This window comes from Tinamus guttatus, unplaced genomic scaffold, assembly GCF_059628265.1.
Source record: "Tinamus guttatus ecotype Peru unplaced genomic scaffold, ASM5962826v1 Tinamus_guttatus_pri_ptg000314l, whole genome shotgun sequence".
Classification (NCBI taxonomy): Eukaryota; Metazoa; Chordata; class Aves; order Tinamiformes; family Tinamidae; genus Tinamus; species Tinamus guttatus.
Window position 1 is genome coordinate 8551673 of NW_028288848.1, and position 22160 is coordinate 8573832.

The 22160-nt window shown below is 36.1% G+C and overlaps 1 protein-coding gene across 6 annotated transcripts in view; it reads right to left on the bottom strand.

The window, feature by feature from the left end:
* Positions 1-22160, bottom strand: part of CPEB3 (cytoplasmic polyadenylation element binding protein 3) — a 77638-nt gene that overhangs the window by 29812 nt on the left and 25666 nt on the right. For 3 of the 6 annotated variants that reach the window (XM_088528767.1, XM_088528764.1, XM_088528762.1), the window contains exons 4-5: positions 13252-13308; positions 1707-1730 (exon numbers count right to left, since the gene is read on the bottom strand). In XM_088528767.1, the coding sequence (XP_088384893.1) occupies positions 1707-1730; positions 13252-13308 (81 nt within the window). The remainder of the gene's footprint in view (positions 1-1706; positions 1731-13251; positions 13309-22160) is intronic. The other 3 variants (XM_088528765.1, XM_088528766.1, XM_088528763.1) reach the window with 1 other exon arrangement.

Sequence of the window (22160 nt, forward strand, 5' to 3'; positions counted from 1 at the left end):
CTAAGATAAGAACACTCAAAGCAACATTATAAAATTCAAGGTAATGAAAAAGCATGAATGCCACAGACTTAAGTACTATACAAGTAGGCAAGTCACAAAATCCCTAACATAGATGACAAGACAAAAAAAAATCTACTTGTTACCACAGAAAAGACAATTTCACACAGCAAAAATATTATGAAGTGAAACATGCTTTTTAGTAGCATAAAAAAAAACTGAAAGTCCAACACATTCAGAACTTGCTTGCCCTGTTTTGTTATTACTACAATTTGCGTAAGACACTCATTTTACAGCCTAACTTGCATCTATCAAATTACTGCCACATCACTGTATTTCACTTCTACAAGTAAATATGAATTGCAGCAAGTCTATTGTGTCCAACTGATTCCCAAATTCTCCCCCATTTTGGTGCCATTTGATCAATCTGCAAACATTTGCCACAATCTTTTAACGAGATTAATCAGGGTTCCCATTCATAGAGAGGATATTTTATACATGACAATCTTTCCAAGTGGTGTCAGTACCATGGAGGCACTGAAGAAGCAGAAGCATTGGGATGCTTTCAACATCTGTAACAACCACCTCTTCTCAGAAAAGATGGGCAGGGAAGGAGGGCCACCAAAAAAATTGTTTTTTAATACTACATTTTTTAAAAAATAATTTTTGCTACTGAAGAAAATACAAATATTTGGATTTGAACACAAATAGTTCAAAATCTGTATTAAAAACTGCACCAGTATAGTCTGTATAGCTAACTACAACTCAGTCTCTGTATATGTGCAAGTTACAAGCTAATTCTAGACTACCGGTTTGCTTGAACAGCTAATTTTGTCTCTAAGCTTCCTCACAAATCTGCATCTCTAGACTGTAGTGAGGGAAAAAAATGACATTCAAAGTGACACAAATCATATGCTTAGCTGTCACAAAAATACATTTTTCATTTGTTTCTTTCATAAATCATAAGAAGAAACAATGAAAGTGCTCAGTTATTTTCTCCATAAGAGCTGCTTGTGTAAGCTGCAGTACAGTATATAAAACAAGATAAATCAGTAGCTTTTTTGGTGGTCATTAAGCTTGTTATTGTCCATGTTCATTAATCTCTCAAATCAAACTTACATGCAGCACTGTACTACATTTGTAAAATATTTTCAATCTGTTTTTATTTTTAGGGGTTGCTTAAACAATGAAATACAATTAGAAGAGGCTCAGTCAAATGTTATTTCTTTTCATTATAAACATTCAGTGCTGAGGACAATTATTGGTATTTCACCATGTCCCACCTCAGGCAATCCAATGCAATAGCTAAGTGTAACATTAAGTGAAAGAAAAGATGCCTCACCAAGTACTCAAGTGCTTTTGAAGTGTTCAATGAGCTAATTAAATGTAACACTTCTACCCAAAAAAAGAAGAATCCTTTTCAGGACCCTACATATTTAAATTCATAAACATTTATCTTGGAAAAAAGTCTTTACATTTACTCATCTGTCAATTCACTAGCAGTAGCAAAACATTTCAAGTTACCTGTTCAAAATCATCATTGTTTTAAGCTGGTCTTAATTGGAGATATTTTGCAAATAAAAAAATATCAGATTGATTTATAAAAAGCAATTGATCAACAAAATGATTAAAATGGTAACATCATAAGAAAACTAAATATTTATTCCTCGCACTATTCAGCAAGTAAAACATTTAGTAAATACTTTTACCTCTTCTCCGCCCATAGCTCCTGGCTGCATGTAAACACAGAAGAAAATTGTCGGTATAGCTGACATTAGATTTAGCTCCAAAAGCAAAGAAAATGTAGCTTCGACTTCTTCTCTTTCTCCCTCCCACCATAAAGAAGGAAAATACATTTTTAAAAGTTCAAGATGAATTTCAAACCACCCAGGACAAGAGAAAAAGTTTCAAGATGACACAGCCAGGGGAAAAAAAGAACATACCTGCTGTGCAAGTTTTCTATATATCAAAGTATTTGAAAAAATAAAGCAGGCAAATCAGACTTATAACACTATAAGACTTCTGAATTATGGTTTTAAGAAACAGTAAACATCACCATCTTAATTAAAATAATTCATTTCTCATTTGTGGAGTTTGTGGAGTTGTGGAGTTTATCCAAGTTTGTGGATAGTATTTTCCAATTATTTTTCAAGTTAAATAGCCATCTGTAAATGCTAAAATCCTAACAAAATCAAACTCATTATTCAATAGGTCCAGACTAATAAAAACAGATTGACTTTTTTTTTTTTTAAATAACCATCAGTTTTTTTAAATAACCATCATATACCATTTCAATATGACATTCATCTATGGCAAAATCCACAACGTTGTACAAGTGCAGAAGTAAGCCACAGAGCAATCAAATATTTGATAATATGAACAGAAATGCAAACAGCAGCACTTTTTGTTCTGAAGCTTTAGAATACAAGAAAATTACCTGAAAAACATTATATTTACACTACAGAGGAACCTCAATATTACAAGAAATATCAGTGGCCTTCCCAGGTAAGCAAATGGCTAAGAGTCCCGCCAGGCTGTTCCACCAGGAAGCAGGGCCAAACCCAGCTCTTCTCCTACGCCCTACGCAGCACCCCCAGGAGCTGCCCAGCGGCTCGCTCTTCCTCGGGACTCCTCTCTCCGTTCCACTTCATCCAGGTCCTTCATCCACCCTGCTTCCATAAGACCCCCTCCTGTAAAACCTCAGGCCTTCCCATATAGAGACAGAGATGCACTTTCTTCTGTCATTCATACTGAATGTACGTGTACTTTTGCAGCTAAACAGGAACCTCTAGTTGCACAGAAAACATTTCCAGATGGTTTCAAAATTCAACACAAGAAGTCATTCCTTCCTAGGTACCTCATCACTTTCTAGGTACCATCACAGTGTTGATGAAATGTAGCTACTTTAAGAGGCAATGAATGGATTTTACTAAAAAACATTTAAACTGATAGTTGCAGGCAGAAACCTATTGATTGTGCAACTCTGAACTTCACTGAATGATCATGATTGCATTAGCGTTTCTCCATCTCTGTGCAGTTTTCTTCAACTCTGACAAGCAGAATAAAGATGCATAAACACTATGGCCTAAACTGCATGCATGAATTAGAAAGGTACCTTATTTTTTTTTAATCTTCTGATAATCCTGGAACTGCAACTAAGTTTGCAACTAAGATGAGAATTGTTTCAATGAAACAAACTCAACTGAAATGCTGCAATGTTAAAATACAGCTCAAGAAGAGCTATATGAAACTGATGAAAGAGAAGAACTTTAAAAGCTTGAATTTGCAGTGTCTTATCTGGCAGTCAAGGGAAGGGTTCTCTCTCTGGCATAAAAAACGCACTTGCAAATTTTTATAAAGTTTATAAATTTTACCTCCTCAACCATAAAAACACCTTTATTCTAGTTCACTGCCAAGACTGGGGGCACGTTTGGTTATTTCCGTATTGTTTAAGTTGGAGAGTTCCAACACAAAAGGGGACATCTGTTTAACAAAGCAAAATGTGTAAATAAATACCAGAATTACATAAATGATTTTCCAGAATTAACAAGGCAGGTTTCGGCAATTTACTTGAAAGAGATGAAACTAAGAAGATAGCTAAAGAAAATAAAGGACTTTGACTAAACAGATTCTCACAAACTAGGCATCACCTAGTATATGTCTATGTGCCCACTGTACGTAGGCCTGAATCACATGGCTCAGCTAGAATACCTGAAAGAAATCCTAGGAAATGCCCTACTGGGTAAGCCTTAAGGGTCCGTCCAGACAGAAATACTCTGCTTTCAAGAGGGGCACTAGAAATAACATGCTAGACTGGCCACTACTCTCTCTCCCTTAGCATCCACGGTATCAGGAGGCCCCTCCTGCTCCTACCACATCCCCACCTCATGATCCTGCTCCTACCACCCCCCCGACCTCATGATCTAAAGCCTTTTTGAACCTGCTGATATCATCCACTGCCACAAGTTCTGGAGGCAGCAAGCTCCAAAAGGAGATGGAAACACTTATTTTTGTGGGCTTTAAATGGATCTACCGGAAGTTTCTCCAAGCACCTCTCATTTTGCTGTGGACTGCGGCCCTATGTTTCCCTCGCCTATCACCTTCGCTATTTTGTAAGGCTCCATCTCACCTGCCCTCAGGCCTTCTCCTCCCCAGACTGAGGGTCTCTGCTTTTTAAATCCCCTATTATATGGCTTGTGACATACATTTTTCACAATAGATTTCAGTTATAAGGTAACAGAGGTAAAATTATTGGCACCTCGCAAAAATAGACAGCAGTGATGACTACATGAAAATTCTGCCTAGGATTGTGCACTACCTGACACGGCTCAAATGGCTCAATTAAATGCTGTCACAGGACATCAGTACAAGAAGGTGTAATGATATTTTATAGCTCAATATCCCCAAGAACCAAGCCTTTTAAGTTAAGAACAACAAACACCTTACTAGATCTCCTGTTTCCCGTAGCAACAACAGATGTTAGCCATGTGAAGAAGCAATGAGTTTCCATTCTGTTTTTTTTTTTTTTTTCAATTCTAGTTAAGAGCTTAATTTTTATGGATTAGAAACTGTGGGGAAGAGCTTTCCTAGAAAAATAGCCGGCTGTACATGGGAGAAAGCCAGTAAAACAATTAAAAAGTTTCACTGACACACCAGCACATTCTTCACAATTTTTAATGCAGCTGATCACATGGTACTGGTATTTATTGAGCATGTGAAAATCACTATCATTAAGGAAATTACCTCTATAGAAATTTGAGTATTTGTCAACTATGTCAAAAAGATCAAAAGTTTTCAGCAGCTTCATTATGGCCATATTAATATGCCAGAGAACCTTCAGGAAACTTCTTTCAAATGCATCAGACCTTATTAAAAATTTGATCTTATATCTATAGACAAGTCAATGTTCTTCCAGTGTGTTCATACAGCAGATACTATTGCCAAATTAATTTTGTTACCCTGCCTTTTAGTCAGCTTCTAACAGAAATATATAACGTACAAGCTGTGAAAGCTTCTCTTTACAGATTGCAGCAATGATATAGATAGGATTATTGTTTTTCCCTTGTGCTAGAATCTGGGTGGTGCACAATGGTCTTTACTGGAAAAAATGAGACTATTAGAAAAAAGAACACAGTTGTTATAATGCTATTGCATTATAGCAATTGCTATATGCTGACCTGTGAAAATAATTTTGACTGGTTAGGTAAACCCCTTAAAAGTTTGGTTTATTTTAGACAAACTAAAATGTCTAAGTCATGACATTTCATATGACAAAGCAGATAGTGAATTATAAGTTAACCATCTGTTCTACAGATTAATTTTTCTGTCCTCACAGAGATGTCTTTTTTCTCTCTCTCCCTCTCTCTCATTCCTTTGTTATAATATGGGGCCAATCTGCCTGCCCCTTGTCTGTGATTAAATAGATGGTTAGCATTTCAAGGAAATCATAGATTTGTGAATCCAAAAATGGCTAGCTCAAAAGAGCTAGATCTAAACTATTTCTAAAACAAAGCTAAAGGTGAACTCGATCAGGATGAAGACATAAGGAACATCATTTATTTATATTATTGCATTTTACAGAACACTTAATAGAAAGTGTTTTGAGAATGTTAGCAACAGTTTTTCTACACTGTTAATGCTAAATCTTATCTTGTTCTACAGTGATAATGTCCACAATATCAAAGACACACATCTTAAATATTAGTAAAATAGCATTATCTCTATGGAAAAAAAGAGTCAACATTTCAAAATATGAAATTTGGGGTTAGAAGGGTTAAAGAAAAGCTTATTTGACATGACTGGGAACCTCCTTGATTTATAGACTACTGGTATCTTATTTCTAACTTGGAAAACTCATTTGACTTGAAGCATTCAGCAGTTCAGAACAATACTTGCTTTAGGACAGTATGAGTTATGCAATAACATTCTAAATTTGGAAAGGAAAATATGTCAGGCTTTTTGTTTTGAATAGTTAGTCTCTGAAGTACTTCAGAGATCTGGAAGTTTACAACTGAAACAATTCCAGGGAAAACTGAAATAATGAAGCCAGAGAAGGTGATGGAATCGAGGATAATCACACAATGTATCTTTGCTATAACAATATCTCTGTAACACACAACTTGAACTCAGTGAAGAACTATTTTTGTTGAACTAACATTAAAGAGCAAATGAACAGAACAATCTAGGAATCCTGCTTTTATACTGTTAAAATACTTAGACCATGAACAAGTATTTGTGTGTATTTAACAAGAAAGCCAGATGCTAGAAATATATGCGACATAGCCAGAATTTCTGTCATCTGCTTTAAAGACCTCATTCGGGTTATTGGGAATTTCTAATATTAGACATATGAATATTGCATCTTTGTAAATTACTAGATTGTTCTTAAATATGAAAAATTGAATATGCTCAAGATTGTTTAATGAACTGTCAAAACTCAGTCAAAACTCATAAGAAAAACTCAGAGATAAGTAAGGAATGTTCTATTTAAAAAGTGGATTTTCACACAGTTGGATGCATATGACCAGCAGTAGCCAAATCTGAAACAACTTGAGTAACTGATTTTGTAGCAAACCAAAAATTAAATATGAATTTGTGCTCATAAACAGAGTTTAGAATCAATTCATCATTTCTTTCAAACTGAAATAGCAGTCAAGATTGACAAGAACAGTTTCCATACAAAAATCAGGCAGATGTTTAATAAGAACAGCATAAATGTACTGCAAATAAAATACTGTTCTTTGGCTAACGATTTCTAGAGAAGAAACAAGCTGATAAAGGAATGCAGCATGATAAAACTGAGCTGGTCAAATGTGTAAACATGTGGAAAAATAAGAACTGTACTTGGAGCAATAAAGAATAAAACATGGTTCTCTATTAACTTTTGTGTTTCTTGCATTAGTATGTTTGTACTGAGCACTATAGGCATAGAAAACTATTTGTTTCCAAACAAGTTTTCTATACATTCTATCATTTGTAGATATTGCCCACCCTACTTTGTCCAGGATATCGTTTAAAAATATTTTTATTCCATCATGTTTCAGTGTTAGAGATTTGGGGGGCCTGTTTTCAGTGATGAGCAATGCAACAGAGCAACTTGTATAGGAAAATATTGTTCTTTCTTTCCCTTTTTGTATGTCTGCCCCAGGGAATAACTTTACAAAAGACAAGACTTCTGACCTCTACCATTTGTAAGAGGTGTTTGAAAGAAAGGATTAATGCAAGTAATTGAGATTTAGGGATTGGGATGAATTGTTGTCCATTTATGAGTGGTTTCAAAAGATCGTTCTCAATCTCCACTGATAGATAGGCTGGATGTGCAGATGGCTGTTAGGATAATTTCGTGATATCAGCCTCAACAGTCCCTTCTGGTTCACTTCTTCTCAATGCTAGCAGAGCAAGTGCTCCAACTAGCTCCTTGCCAATATATGTTGGCGTGTCACCAATTCCACAAGCTGAATCCCATCACTGGTAAAAACACAATCTACTTGCAAGCTGTATGCAGCTTAAGGTCCACACAGACGACCTCAAATACTCCATCAAGACATGTGAACTGCAAAACGTCTTTTTAATCTGCCATTTGATACCCAGCCATAGCTCCTCAGGCACATTTAATGGTTTAGCATCTGCGCAGGAGGGGAGACTTACCTGTTTTCATTGTTTGGTTAAGGAAGTAGATAAAGCTCACACTCTTAACAGCTTGGATGACAGGAACTATCTTCATATTGCCTCTGAACTACTGAATCTAATCCCTGACTGCAAGTCTCCTCACTTCAAGCATCATGCATAAGGGTTATGGAAAAGTTTGGCAAGGCCTGATCATAAATGCTGCAGAAACAGATGGCACTCGTTCACAGTAGAGCGGATTGCACAAATGAAAGGAATGCACATTGCTGAGGCTGCGAGGCAGCAAAAGTTGTGGAAAAGCAAATAAGGTAGTGAAGAGCTGGAAAGTGGGATTAAAAAGAAGAAATGTTAAGAAATTTGTCTCTCCTAGAAAAAGCAGTTTCAGCAGTCAATGATAAGAGATACTGCTCTCAGTAACAGCCAAATCAGAACTCCGAAAATGCAGATGCTACTATAAAAACTTGATAGGGAGAAAGAACTGAGAAGGATTTCTAATTGCTGCCCCCATGAATTATTTTATGTTATTAAACACGTATAGAAGCGACTTTGAGGTATCATAGAGTCCATTTCCTCAAGGCAGAATCAGGATTAACTATTGTTCCTAACAAAGTTTTGTATATATATAAAAAAAACTCTGAAAACCTAACAAGGCTAAATATACAGTGACAGTTTGCACACTCTGGGACACTCGTGAACCCTTTGCTATTCCATCATCGCTCCAGTGAAATAAACTCCAGGCTCTTCACAGTTTAACTAGGTTTTGCTTTGAAAATCTTAAGCATCTTTTATTCCTTTATATTATTCCCTACATGAAAATGAATCAGCAACAGATCAGTTGACTGACTTCATAACAGAGCTAAAGATTTCACTGAATTCCAGTAAGAAGGTACCAATTTTCTTGCAAAATTTAGCAATTTATCTTACAGATTGTTTGAAATTTGGAATTGAGCTATATAACCAGAAATTGAGTAAGTATTTTCACATCTGATACTGATTTTTCCAATCAGTATTTTCACAAAGACGGAGGGTTAAACTCATTCCAGATAGCCTTCAATTTTATAGCAAATTCAAGCATCAACTTTTGGACCTCTATCCAGTAAAATCATTACTCGCGTAAATCCTACTCAGGATAGGAAAAGAAAAGAAAAAAGAAAAAAGAGAGAGTGAAGAAAAAGAAAAAACTATTAGACAAGAGAAACACCTCTGGCAAGTTAGCTGCATATTCACCCAGAATGTTATCGCTGCAAAAATCATGCTTTTGTCAACTACTAAATTGCCACTAAGCTACTGAACTGAGGATTTTGGAAGACAAAAATAATTCAATAAATCTATTAAGAACTGCTCATTTCAAGGTGTATCAATTAAAACAGCAAAAGATTCAAACACAAGACCCTATTTCAGAAACTTTCCTATAAGGTTTGAAAAAAATATACATAAGATAAAGAGCCAAGTACAATAGATCTCAAGAGACAAAGCAACTTTAAAAGCCATAGAAGCAAGTAAATACAAAATCAAATAATCTCTCTGACACTACATTCTTTGTCATAGCACAAACAATTCCTCACCTAACTATTATTTATATTAATGAAAACAAACTCTTCATACAAATATCAAAAATGTTCCCCAAAACAATACCTCAATACACTTCTCAATCTATTTTATTCAGATCAAATTATTAAATTACACTTCTATGAAAAACAGGAAAGACAATCTGATGGGGAGCAAACAGCACCAGGCCTCACAGATGATACATGTCCAGAGGGAGCATCTGCAGCTCAATTGCAATGCAAAGTCATCGCAGGTGGGATCTTTAGGAAAAACACAATTCTAGCAGGTCACAAGTTTGTTTGTTCTTAAATCTATTTTTAGTGCAAACTCATTTTATAGAAGCTAATACAAGCCCCCAGTAACAGTGCTGGGCTTCTTTGGGGAAGATCTCACCCCAGTTGACTCCCCTTCTCTCCCTTTACCCCATCCACCACCCTTGCACTCAAGTTTGCTGTTGGCTTTTTGGAGTTCACCAGAAGCACTGGTGGTAGCTCACCAGCTAGCATGCAGCTGATCACTTACTTCTAATATAAGTTAAAGGACTACATAGTAACTCAAAAGAAAGCCCAGTATCCCATGACATAACCAATAGCTGTGGAAATGTTTGTTTTCAAATGGCAGCAAATGCTAGCAAGAAAAGGGGACAGAGAAACCCAGATTTTATTTAAGCCAAGCAAATTAACTTATTTTCCATTTTAATTAGTATTGTAAACATTAACTTAAGTTGTCTCAATCAATACTTAGTGTCTATAAGATCATAACAAATTTACACAAAAAAAATCAGTAATTCCATTTATGCCACTGCTAGAAATTATAGTATCACATTCATCTAATAAGTTGCTGTAGCTAAATGTTCTCTTTAAAAAAAAATCTTGTATCTTTATCTCAAGATTAAGATTATATTAATTAAAACAGAGTTTGTAATCAAGTAGTGATATTATTTGTTACTTTTTATTTTGAGAAGATTTTTTTAAGATTAAAACTAGTTATTAAAATTAGTTACTAGTTTAAAATTAAAACTTCTTGTGTAAATAGTAGTAAAGGAGAAAGTAGTGTATGTAAATTTACAGAAGTTAAATTTTATTCGGTATCAGCAAGTTCTTCAACAGTAAATATATCTAAAAACATTAGCTTTCCCTCTTCTTGTCTCAGTGTTTCCAGATGGGAATATTTTCACCTTGCTTTTGCTTATAAACTCTTGAGGTTTAGACTCAGTCACCCTGAATATTTTGCGCTGCACTTTCCTCAGTAAAACCCTTACTCTTGTTTTGACCTTCAAACCTCACTGTTCTATAAACCTGCTCTTATATATGCGTACAAGCACAACAATTAACAACAAGAAAAGCATTCATAGGATTCTAGGCATTTACAAACACTCTTTGCTGTCCCACTGATATTATAATTTCAGGTACTCAGTGCTTTGAAAGGATGACTTCCCATAGGGATGACCAAAATGGTGGTAGCAGGGCTTCCCTAAGAGAGATTTTAAGGTCAGCTGAACGGCACATGATGCCTGCTCTCCACAGGGCAACCCCGGTAATTCTACGCAGGGGCTCAAGGTGACCAGTAAGGGAAATCCCATGTTTCAAAAGGTTGTAATCGATACCAGCTAGAGCACATTTGGAAGTGAGGCCATGGCGGATGAGAAGGAGGCAAACAGCTGAACACCACTCAGAATAGCTGCCCTCTTACTCAACATTTCGAGTAAAGTTTTGTATTGCTGCAGGCATGAACTTAGACTGTAATGTAACTTCTGAGAGGTCATTATACCATATTTTGAAAAGTCTGGGGGATTATTACTGATTCTTAGCAAGAAGAGATACAAATGCTTATGTAGTGACTATAAAAGTAATGTGGAGGTTATGTTTTGTGAATTCAGCAGCAGCCAATGTTTGGTTGTATAGAAATTATATGTAGACATGACAAGTATTGTCATGATTTGAGTAAGTTACCTAAATTCTCCATTTTCTTCCAAAAATTATTGAGCTAGAATCTCTTTTGGGAAATTTTCTTTATCCAAACTGTGGCCATTCTGGCAGAAGTAAGAATAGTTCTCCTTGAATTACGATTTCTTATTGTATTTCACCAAGGCAAAGAACATGGATCATATGCGAGTTACATAGTTCCAAATTTGTTAGTTTTAGCTGCATATAAAAAGATTTACACGATCAACTACAAGTAATTTCTAAGCCTGTGTACCCAAACACTTGCTTTTGATCTTAAATTTTGAGAAATCTTTAAATCAAAGATTTAAGAGCAAAAAAGAATAGCTTCATAGTACAATAACTCTGGCTTCTGGGCACTTAGTAATGGCCAAAAATTGTTTGACTTCTAGTAAATAACGAGAGGCAGAAGAGATGCAAGAGACAGACAATGTAAAAGTCCTTATTTAATGCTTTGTCCTGAATTTTACTGAAAAGAACAGTATTGCTAGTATTTTGTATAAATTGTGTATTTATGATTCCACATCTGTAAACAATTAGTATTAAACAACTTCATATTATTTTACATTGTAAAAATGTATAAACATGTTTTGTTTAGGATCATCAGTTATTTCTGCTATTCTTTTAGCCCTATACCAGGTCTATAGCAAGGAAGAATCTTCATTTTTGCAGATTACAGAGACAGATTACAGAGCTGCCTGTAAAAATTCAAAGGCATTAGACAGGAAATTAGAAAATCATTTTTTTAAAATTTTGTTTCCACTAAAAAGGCAGTTTCTTCTATAATTTGTCTATCAATGAGAGAAACTAGAAGAGAATATATTCATCTACTTAGGGATAACAGACTCAAACCAAAAATTGCCGTATCATGCAAAATTAGAGACGTTTCATTTGGGGACTCACTTTGATCCCATCTTTCAACAATCCCTACTCTGCAAGAAATATTGCTACATATTCTATAATGGATGGATATCAATTGTTTTAAAAATTCAAATTCAACTTATTGAAATCATCTTATTGGAATGCCCACATAAGAACAAAAAAAAGCATTCTGAGACCAGAAATGATGTCAAAGCATGGCAGACTGTGCTGGGCAGAACTTATTTACACAGACCCACACATATACTTGACCAGCTTTCCCATTCAAAAATATCTTTAATTAGATGGAGCATTCTCCCAGTTAATTACCTGACTTCAATAATTTTGTGGGCCCTCTAACAAAATGTGGCGTATGTCATACCTATGACAACAGAAAGTGCCAAAAATTCATATAATTAACTATGTAAGGCTAAGGGAAAGAGTACTAAGGGTAAGTATTATACATTTTAAAAATTGTGATTAAATGTCTAAAGCTTAAAAGTTATAGCTTACTCAACTGCATACTTCCTTGAAAATGTCTATAAGGAATTTTCCATGTTTCATTTACAAAATTAATTTTTAATTACGTTTGGTACTATACAAAATGTAATTATAGGAATCTAAATATCTGAAGCTTTCAACAACACATAAAAGTAAAATTGTAAACCATAAAATATTATAAACAAGTTAGTAAACTAATGCTAATACATCTGACTAATACAACATTCTAAGCAAATACTCATATTTCAAAATACTTTCTTTTTTCTGTGAAGATGTAAATTCATTGCAGACTTTTTTAAAAAAAAAAAAAAAAAAAAAAAAAACGAGGAATAGCTTGCTGAACATTTCCACAAACATCTTTTCTTTGGGTTACACATATGTGGCAGGGAAAATTTCTTCAAAAAAATCAAGAGAAACCAAAAAACTAAATGCCACCAGTAGATTCAATTTTAAGTAAAAGTTGTAACACTTCCCAACAAAATCAGCAAGTCTGCAGAGATATCAGAAATTAAATTTACAGAAGGAACACGTGCAGAGCCACGTGTGCACGGAAGGAGCAGAACCCTATTCCAGCTGCATGACGTGCTCAGCCACCAGCTCTACCCGGGAAATCACAGATAACTGAGTTATGAAGTTATTTTAAGAGAGTGCACATAAAGCTCAGTTAAACTACTACCACTGCACATTTTTCATTTGGCAGCATAGCCGCATATACATATGGATAGTATGAGAAAGAATATTGAACATGATTATTAGTCATTAGATATTAACTACTTACTATTAAGAGCCATAATATTATCTGTTCCTGGATGATGGAAGTTTATTCCCATACGCCCTGGAATGTAAATAAAAGTTATTTTAAATATTTTTATTTCAAGACTAAATTAACTTCATGAATATTAAAGATTGCCAAAAGGGATGAACAGTTGGGGTAGCTGAAACTTCCATCTATAAAAGATACAATCCCGAGAGTACATACTTAAGATACTTAACACTGGCGTAGCTTTTATATTATGTATTTAAAATAATGAAAAAAAATTACAAAGTAAACAATATTTTTAGTACATCCTTTGTACAAGGAAAATAGTATGCTTACCCTCTCAAAATGGGGCTGCATAGCTCAGCCCACTGCTTGCTGCAGTTTTGCTATTTAAGATTTTAGCCTTCAAACAAGAAGTATAGCATTAAAAAGTACACATCATTGTAATGGCAACACTAAGTCACTACTTTCTATACCACCTCTGACACCAGAAGTCCTTGAGTCACAGATCACAGGAGACTGGGAATGCTTACCCCATTTTTATATTTAACCTTAAGAATCTGCTACTGCTCATTGTTTGAGACAAGATACAGGGCTGCAGGGAGCACAGATATTCATATGTACATATTTACTGCTGGTCCCTAACACGAGAATGTAACATACAGAAGGTTCTCCCTGAAGCTCAAGCAAGCCCTGCTGCTCTGACACAGGTTTCCCAGGAGCTAGAGAGATGCAAAATAGCACCAGTTTTCTCAGGTGAGATTTCACTGTTGAAAGGCTGGCTGAGATGATCTCTGCTGATTTCAGGAATTGGAAACGGGAGGAAATTTAGTTACTTAGCTGGAAAGGTGCTAGCCCACAAAAAATCTGCTCTCTTTCAAAGGAAGAAATGAGCTAATTCTACTATTCAGGTTAGTTTTAGTTTCTTAGATTCTGAAGCTGAAGTATTAAGAAAACAAACCCTAAGGAAACAGGGAATTTCTTCAAACCATCCCCCTCTCCAGAATTGAAAGCTGTAATTGATATTAGTCCTTGCTTGGAAAAGGATTTTAAAAAGATCTTTACAGCCACTTAAAAATTATTTCCTTTTTATATTTTAGTTATGTACAAGGGCTGTAATCCATTTCATTTACTGCTTCTACGGTTAGATTTGGGGATATGCTTGGGTGCTAAGGAAGTAGATTTACTTTTTTTTTTTTTTTTTAAAACACACGGGCACTGGAGCCTGGGAGCTCAAGATCCTGGGCTGTACCAACGAAACAGAATAGCCAGCAAGCTCCTCCTGCGTAATTTCCCCTCTCTACTTCTACCAAAGCAAGTTTAACAAATCTGATTTCATAGAACAGTACTGAAGCCAATCTTGAGGTTTCTTCTTCTCCGATATTTTCAGCTCCTACCAAGGAAATGAAGCCTTCTACTTGCAGCCACAGTGACTGCTGTGCGGTAATTAATACACTTTCTGAACAGATGTAACAAGAAGTTTCAGGACACTTCAGAAACCAAGACGCAAGCAGTTTAAAAGCTAATATATTTTCTTCACATGATAAGTTTCTCATTCCTTTAGGAAAAAAAAAATGCCCCCACAGTAGGAGGGTAATGAAGGAAACAGCACCTCCAGGAAAGAAGCACGAGGGGAGAAGAAAGGAAAATAAAACTTCCATTTCACTTTTCAACCGCTTAGACAAAACTCCTTAGGAGATTGCCTATTGATCACAATATACCTCTACATTAATCTGACACAGCAGGACCATTAAACCTACCATTATTTCAGTTAGCCTGTTCTAAATATCTCAGAAATCTTGTCAGATTGATAGCAGTTCCCATTGCTTAACAGTATATTAATGAGCATGAGGTAACAGGTATTTTTAGAGATTGGGCATATATATTAACCTATACTTGCAAATTAATATTTATAAAAGAGGGGGCTGCCATGAAAAAGATCGAGTAAAGCAGGCAGGCTCCGTGGGGGCAGCCTCTCCTCCCTTGCTTTGCTGAAGCTGAAATTGTTCTGTTTGAGCAGCTACAGAAATAGAACCGTATCTGTGACATCTGGGTTGGGGTTTCTCTCCCTGCAGGCAGTTGCTGAGCCAGGTGCTGCTTGCCTGACATTTTATCACCTGCCCTTGGCCTGCTATTTTTAAACTGTTGTCAGCTATCTTTTAAGAGCAGCAGCAAATACAGGCACAAGCAGGACGTGTTCTCATATGAGCTAAGCGATAGCGGGGGCTAATTCTGGGCGTCTTCAGAGAACCCTCAATCCCACAGCAACAAACCAGGGAAATACTATCAAAACACACTTGTACTAAAAGCATTCAAAGAGGCTGGTAACGCAGCAGGCATAGGAAAATTAGTTACCTTTTTATACAGCCTTTCATATTAAATACATTACTTGAATACATTACAAATTATTCACGCGAAAAAAAGCCACATGAAGAAGTCAGGCATAATTATCTAAGGAATAAGAAGAGAGCATGAAACTAAAATTATTAATTTATATATTGATGCAGCATAAAACTGCACAATGCAGTTAGAAACATTTGAAGAAAAATATCTGGGTTAAATGCAAGACAACATGTCGCAGTAAAAGCACCTGTATGCTGCCTAGCCCTCTAAAAAGTCTGCATAAGCACACGTTTCCAACTATAGCTTTTATATGAAGTCTCTGGATAAAATTTCTACCCTCCAAGACCCTTGAGCACAAGCAGAACTGCACCTCAGTTAGGGCACAGAGGCTACTCCAGCCGTTCCCTGAGGTCAGCAGTAGGAACCCTTCCAATAACAAGGGCCCAGGGTTTGTATTCAGGGTACATCTGCCACTTTCAGTCTGCTCATCTGGGTTTCATAACTGTCTGCCAAATAGATTTTCAATTATATACTTTTATAACACATTTATTACTGTACTTAGGCTGCAACAAAAGCTCTTTAACACAAGTCTCTTCAACAGCTAATTCAAAAAAAAAACAAAAAACCCACCCTGAATCCAGTTGCATACTTCCACTCTTGAAGTATTTCAGAGCACAAACAAGGGTGCAAACATTTCTACATAACCCAGACTGCTATTTGCATGATCCTTAGGCCATCACATCCCCTGAATTCTCTCTCCTAAGGGCCTGGGAAGGATTTCCCTGCCTAGATGCTGTGTGCCCAGGATCATGCTTGCCATGGCAAACACCTCAATCTTCGGGGCCATCCCAAGCGCTCCAAGCACATACATTTGTTCTGAATGATAATACAAATTTCTGAAGTATACTGAAAATAACAGAATATTAACTTAGATGAATTAAATGAATTTATATCGACTATTTTCCTGATATATTTGTTTTCAAAATCATTTCAGAGCTGTCTATACTCTTGGCCAGTTTACAATTACTTAGGTGGAAATGCTTTCAACAGAAGATAAATTTAATTTTCAATGAGAACAGGTCTGCAAATTTTACAGTGAATATTGTCTGCCATTTTTCCTGTTTTCCTATTTTCTAAATCCAGACAACACATCTGCCATAGAAAAACACATCCTTCACTTTCTTTAGCTTTGCCACATGCATTTCTTTTACTCTGTTCCAGATGTTTCTAAAGAAACTCCGAGAGGGCATAGGTCAGGGGCTGGTGATTGATACTGTGTGCAAAATCATCACTGTTTGAACTCATCCTTTTCTCTCTAGAAGAGAGTGCTGTGATTCTGAAACAATTTTTACATCTTCTCCACAACTGCAGGAAGGATACTTTTCCCACAGTTGAACATTCCTATTAAGACTTTGGCAAATAGGTAACCTAATTCTTTTTTTTTTTTTTTTTTTTTTTCCGAATTGTCTGGATAACTTCAAGTTACACAAACGCTATTCAGAAAGAATGTAGTTGCAAAAATTATAATCCTGGATATCAGGCCCAGGTTTACTACTATCACAGGTTTTGGCAGTGTCACGCTTGCCTACAGTGGTCACATTCTTCATTTTAAATCCTCTTAGTGAGCTGTATATAACTATCAGTAAAATTGATCTCCGATTTCATCATTGCATTTTTGTGATGGTATTGCTATTATTTTTCTTTGTGTCTGAAACATAACTTGGAAACACTAATCACCAACCAGTTCCAGATCTGCAAATAAAAATTTTGCTTTAAGAGACTTCGGAATGGTAACAATCTTTCCTTAAGTCCACTAAATGCATTTTTGTCTTTTTTTTTTTTTTTTTGCACTTATTTTTAACTATTGGACATCAACATCCACACAGTGAAGGATTTTTAACAGTATAGTTAGCTATTTGCATCATTTTAAGTAGACATTCCAAAAATCTTTTTTTTTTTTTTTGTTATACACTCAGGAAACTTCTTGCACGCTGTTACACCTCATGACTTTCACCAGGACTGACCAGCTACACTAACACAACAAATGGTATTTGACATGACTGTCTGAAACAGTGAAGTTGTTTCCTACTTCTGATCTGTTTGAACTTCCTGGGAACAAGAACTTGCTCTCACATTGACTGGATGTCAGCTACAAAGTTAGGTCAAGAGGTTCCAATGGAACTGGCAACAGGACTAAGGCAACTACACATCCTTTCTGTATTTGCATAATAAGTATTCTATATTTTTTACTTCTTCTATCATAGGTTGACGCCATCCATAGACTTCAAGGTTGGTGCCAACAAAAATCAATGCAAAGCAGCAGCAGTTATTTGGAGGAATAGGTTACACGTGTGGTATAAAGTCAAGCTCAGGCACAGAAAGTGCAAAACTCAAAGTATGGGCATCCCTCCTTCAGACATCTGCAACGGGGCTCTAGTTTGTAACCCAACTCAGCAAACAAAATACTACTGGCTCACCCACAAGCCTCTGCCCCATGGTTCACAAATGACCAAAAAGATGCTGAAAAGTAGCAATGATTTAAATTGTTACAAAATCATTTAAATTATTTTTACTTCAGTAGACCACAGATCATTCCCTCTTCCTTCTTTCCCCAAAAATAGAGACACTCACACTGATGCTGCACTAATATACAGGCCTCAAATAATTTCAGCCAATGGGCTCATGTAAGGGTCTGTAAGCACTTCCATAAGGAATCATTAGAGAATTTTATATATATAATATATATATATATATATATATAAAAAACTCCATGAAGAAATTTCCTTTTTTTTGTTGTTTTTGTTTGGTTGTTTTTAAAGTGTCTCACCCTTTTAGTCACACACACAATGTAGACGCCTGGTTGCGACCCAGGTCTTTTTCAAACATGCTCAGAATAACAAAAATACCATTGTTTGTCTGGAGGAAGCCATGCACATCTATCCTGCTTGTACAGTTTATATTTTTACTGTGCAGATACATATTGTGGCCATGTGAGCAGAAGTGCCTAATTATCAGTTATGAAAATCAGGAATAAAGAATTAACTTCTTTCTGTCATTGTTGGCATATATTTGGTAACTCAATCAGTAGAGAAAGTAAGCTATAAAATATGATACATTACTGTGAAATGCATTCTTTATAAGCAAGTTATATTGCTCTGATAACACACAAAGGTCTTGTATATCTTCGAGTAGCACATTTTTTTAAGCTTGAAAGCAATTATATTTTCAAAATATTAGTATTTTAACAGCAAGACCTGTTGAATATAAAAGGCAATCTAGCTCTACTTATAAGCTGTAGACAAGCATCTATACACAGGTACCTATACCACATTTAGCTCTAGAACTTTACTTGAAAAACAATTACAGATTGTCTAAAGGAGGTGGATAAAACTCAACCAAAATGAAATCATTTCCAACAGCAATTTACATTAAAGGATACCAAAATCCAAAAACTGGGTGGGAAGGAAGAGAGAAGGGAAAAAAAGAAAAGAGCTTTAGGTATATGCGAGGCTAGTCCTCAGCAGCATAATGAAATAATGGAAATAAAGCAAAGGAAAAATTGATATCTGCATCACCAGACCCCCTAAAATATATATATTTTTAAATCCTTCTGAAAACAGATTCAGCAGGTCAAAGACAAGGTCATGCTTGGTGCCAGCTGCAGAATTAAGAAGTATGCTCACAGTACAGGTTCACAAAGTAAACATTATTTCTAAATTAAGAAAAAAAAAAAGAAACAAAGAAAGAAACCTTTAATGGTCATATTCTGTCCTGCAACAAAGATTAAAGAAGGATTTTCTTGTATAAGCAGTCATTAAAATGCAAAGGAAATAGAGTATGTTTCCTTTAAAAGGATTAGCTCGGGTGGCCTAATTTTACACGTAAATAGAGGCGCAAACACATCTGTCTACTCACTCTGTTTTTCATGGGGATTTATGGAAAGGAGTCTGATGAGCATCTAGATTTTACGCCCTGCCTTTACAGCACACTTTTTCTACCAAAAGTGTTGCAAAGAGCTGTGCCTAGATGGCACCATTTCTAGGGCTGGGATGACATGGGCTCTATTTGCACGACCTTTGTGTTCGGCTGCGGGCCGGGAACACAACTGTGGTCATTCACCTCCGCCTCCCTCAGGTCACGCAGCGAGCTTACAGCAGCTTTGCTTAAAAAACAAAAACAAGGACAAATCAAAGAGTAGGAACAACTAGGCCAGAGCAAAATTGTGCCATGAAGACCATGAAGATCAAGATGGAAAAGTAAACATCTATTCTAGAAATATTCCAATGTTCCCTAAGTCACATACGATTTTCACTGTGCTCAAACCTCATAAGATATCGTTCAGTTGCTTTTAAAAAAACAAATCTTAAATTCCAGTGTGGTAGTACTCATATAAGTACTGAAAAACAAAATCAAAGGTTTCCCCATAGAGAGTATTTCTCTCTCTGAATGGTTGTACACTGGTGTTCCAAATCTCTATCTCAAGCCAACAAATACGCAGGCAATAAGTGTGTACTCCCTCCTGAAATATTTAATTAGCACAAATTCATTATGCATCACTTCTGGAGTTTGACAACCAGTAAAATTAATTCTAATAAAATCTACTATTGAAACTCTCCTTGTACATCTGATTCCTCCAAATGCTCATACTTCTAGACATCCCACATTGATACATCATAAAATCTCAAAATTTTGGATTGTTTGGGGATTTGAACTTATGAAGTTTGTTATCACTCTGAATGAAAAACAAATAAGTTATCTACTATAATGGTAGATGAAAAATATTTCAAATGGTGATGATTTCTCACCTCATTTTTATATTTTTATTCAGTTTCATGACTAGTCAGTAACACATGATCTAACACAGCTGAAACTATTTAATTATTTTAAAATAGGACAAAGGCAGCTGATAGTTATTACTGATCAAAATATTTTTATAGATTAAAATGCCTCTGTTTATGTTGCAATACAATAGGTTGAAACTGATAAACAAATTGCAACACTGACATGTTACACCACAGACAGGAGACACTAATGCAGGAAGGAGAAAAAGGTTTAGTCAGCAATAAATAGCCAATACCCATAGTTATTTTCATAATTCAATGTTTCCTGGAAGCACTTAGTATATGCAGTGATAAGTACCAACAGGTCATAAAATATTGCAGATACATACTTTCCTCACTCAAGGAAAAGTCTCTCCAATATTTTTGTAATATATATTTTATTGGTAACCAGGAGAGTAAGACTGGCAGTTCAGGACAGCCATCTTAGAAAATACTTTACACTTCTGCAAGGTAGGCCTGGTTATGAGCGACACACAGATCAGCTAGATGCCCATGGAACATCTGATCAGTTCCTTTATTGTACTTTTTTCACTTTTTTTTCATCCTCTGAGAAAGGATTTATGAGCACTGACTGAAAGAGACCAAAAAAAAAAAAAAAAAAAAAAAGTTGAAATTGGTCTTGAAAGCAGAGAAAAGGGGTAGGGAAGTCTAATTGTCTTCAAAGAATAAGATGAGACCTAAAATAATATTAAGCAAACAGTTTACAGTCTGTAGCTCCCAAAGCTTGAAAAAGTATAATAATTTGCAAAGCTACACAATTCTCAGACTACAAAGACAGAAAGAAAGGGACAGAAAGAAAGCAGGCCATCCCTAAGCAGCAGGAAAGACTGATGGGAGAAGAAAAAAAGAAAAAAAAAACAAACAGTTTTGGATAGAGACAGTACAAGAGTTGACACTGAAAACCTTCTCCCAAGGTCTCAAGATAAATTGCAGCACAGAAGGGTAAGTTGTTAATTGGCCTAAGTCCAGAAACCTCAGAGTTAGGCATCAATTCTCTCTTACAGCAAGACAGACCAAAAAAGAACTAAATGACCCTAGGTAGAGAGGAGCAAGCGAGGCTGCCAGTGAGACTGGGATAGCACTAGGTCAGGACAAGTAATTCAATACTGCAAGACTGAAGATCATTTCGTTTCTGCAGCACTAACAATCCTTCGGTCTCTCTTGTTCCACGCTTGAAAGCAGCACCAAAAAAAAAGCCACTGAATCACATGCCCTCCCCAAGCCAAGTGGAGCATTTAAAAAAAAGTGACCTGCTTCAGTGACCTTGAAGCAAACTGTCAGCTCGTGTGGCCCACAGGACGCAACGACTGATCATGCCGCAGCTCCAGGGTGGCTACGAAGCTTCAGCTACCACAGAAAAGATGAGAGACTCTTCCTTTCACACCCTCAAACTCTTCCTCCACCCCCAGAGACCAAAGCAGAGCATGAGCAACTTATCTAACCCCAAAGGAGAAAATATCCCAGAACCACCTCACTCTGGTCTTTGTATTGCAATCCTCAAAGTTAATCCTTGCATTCACATTGTAACCAAGAGCTGTTGCTGTTGCCCTATAAACAAAAGTACCGTTTTCCCACTTCAGGTACCTGTTTGGATGTGAGGGCACACATATGACACTAACAAGGGCTATACTCCTAGCACAGTTTCTACATTCAGACACACTAACAAATAAATACCAAGAAAGTACTTCTCGAAACATGCATTTGCTCAAAACTTTGCTGCCCAGTGGTGGGTTGTCATCACGT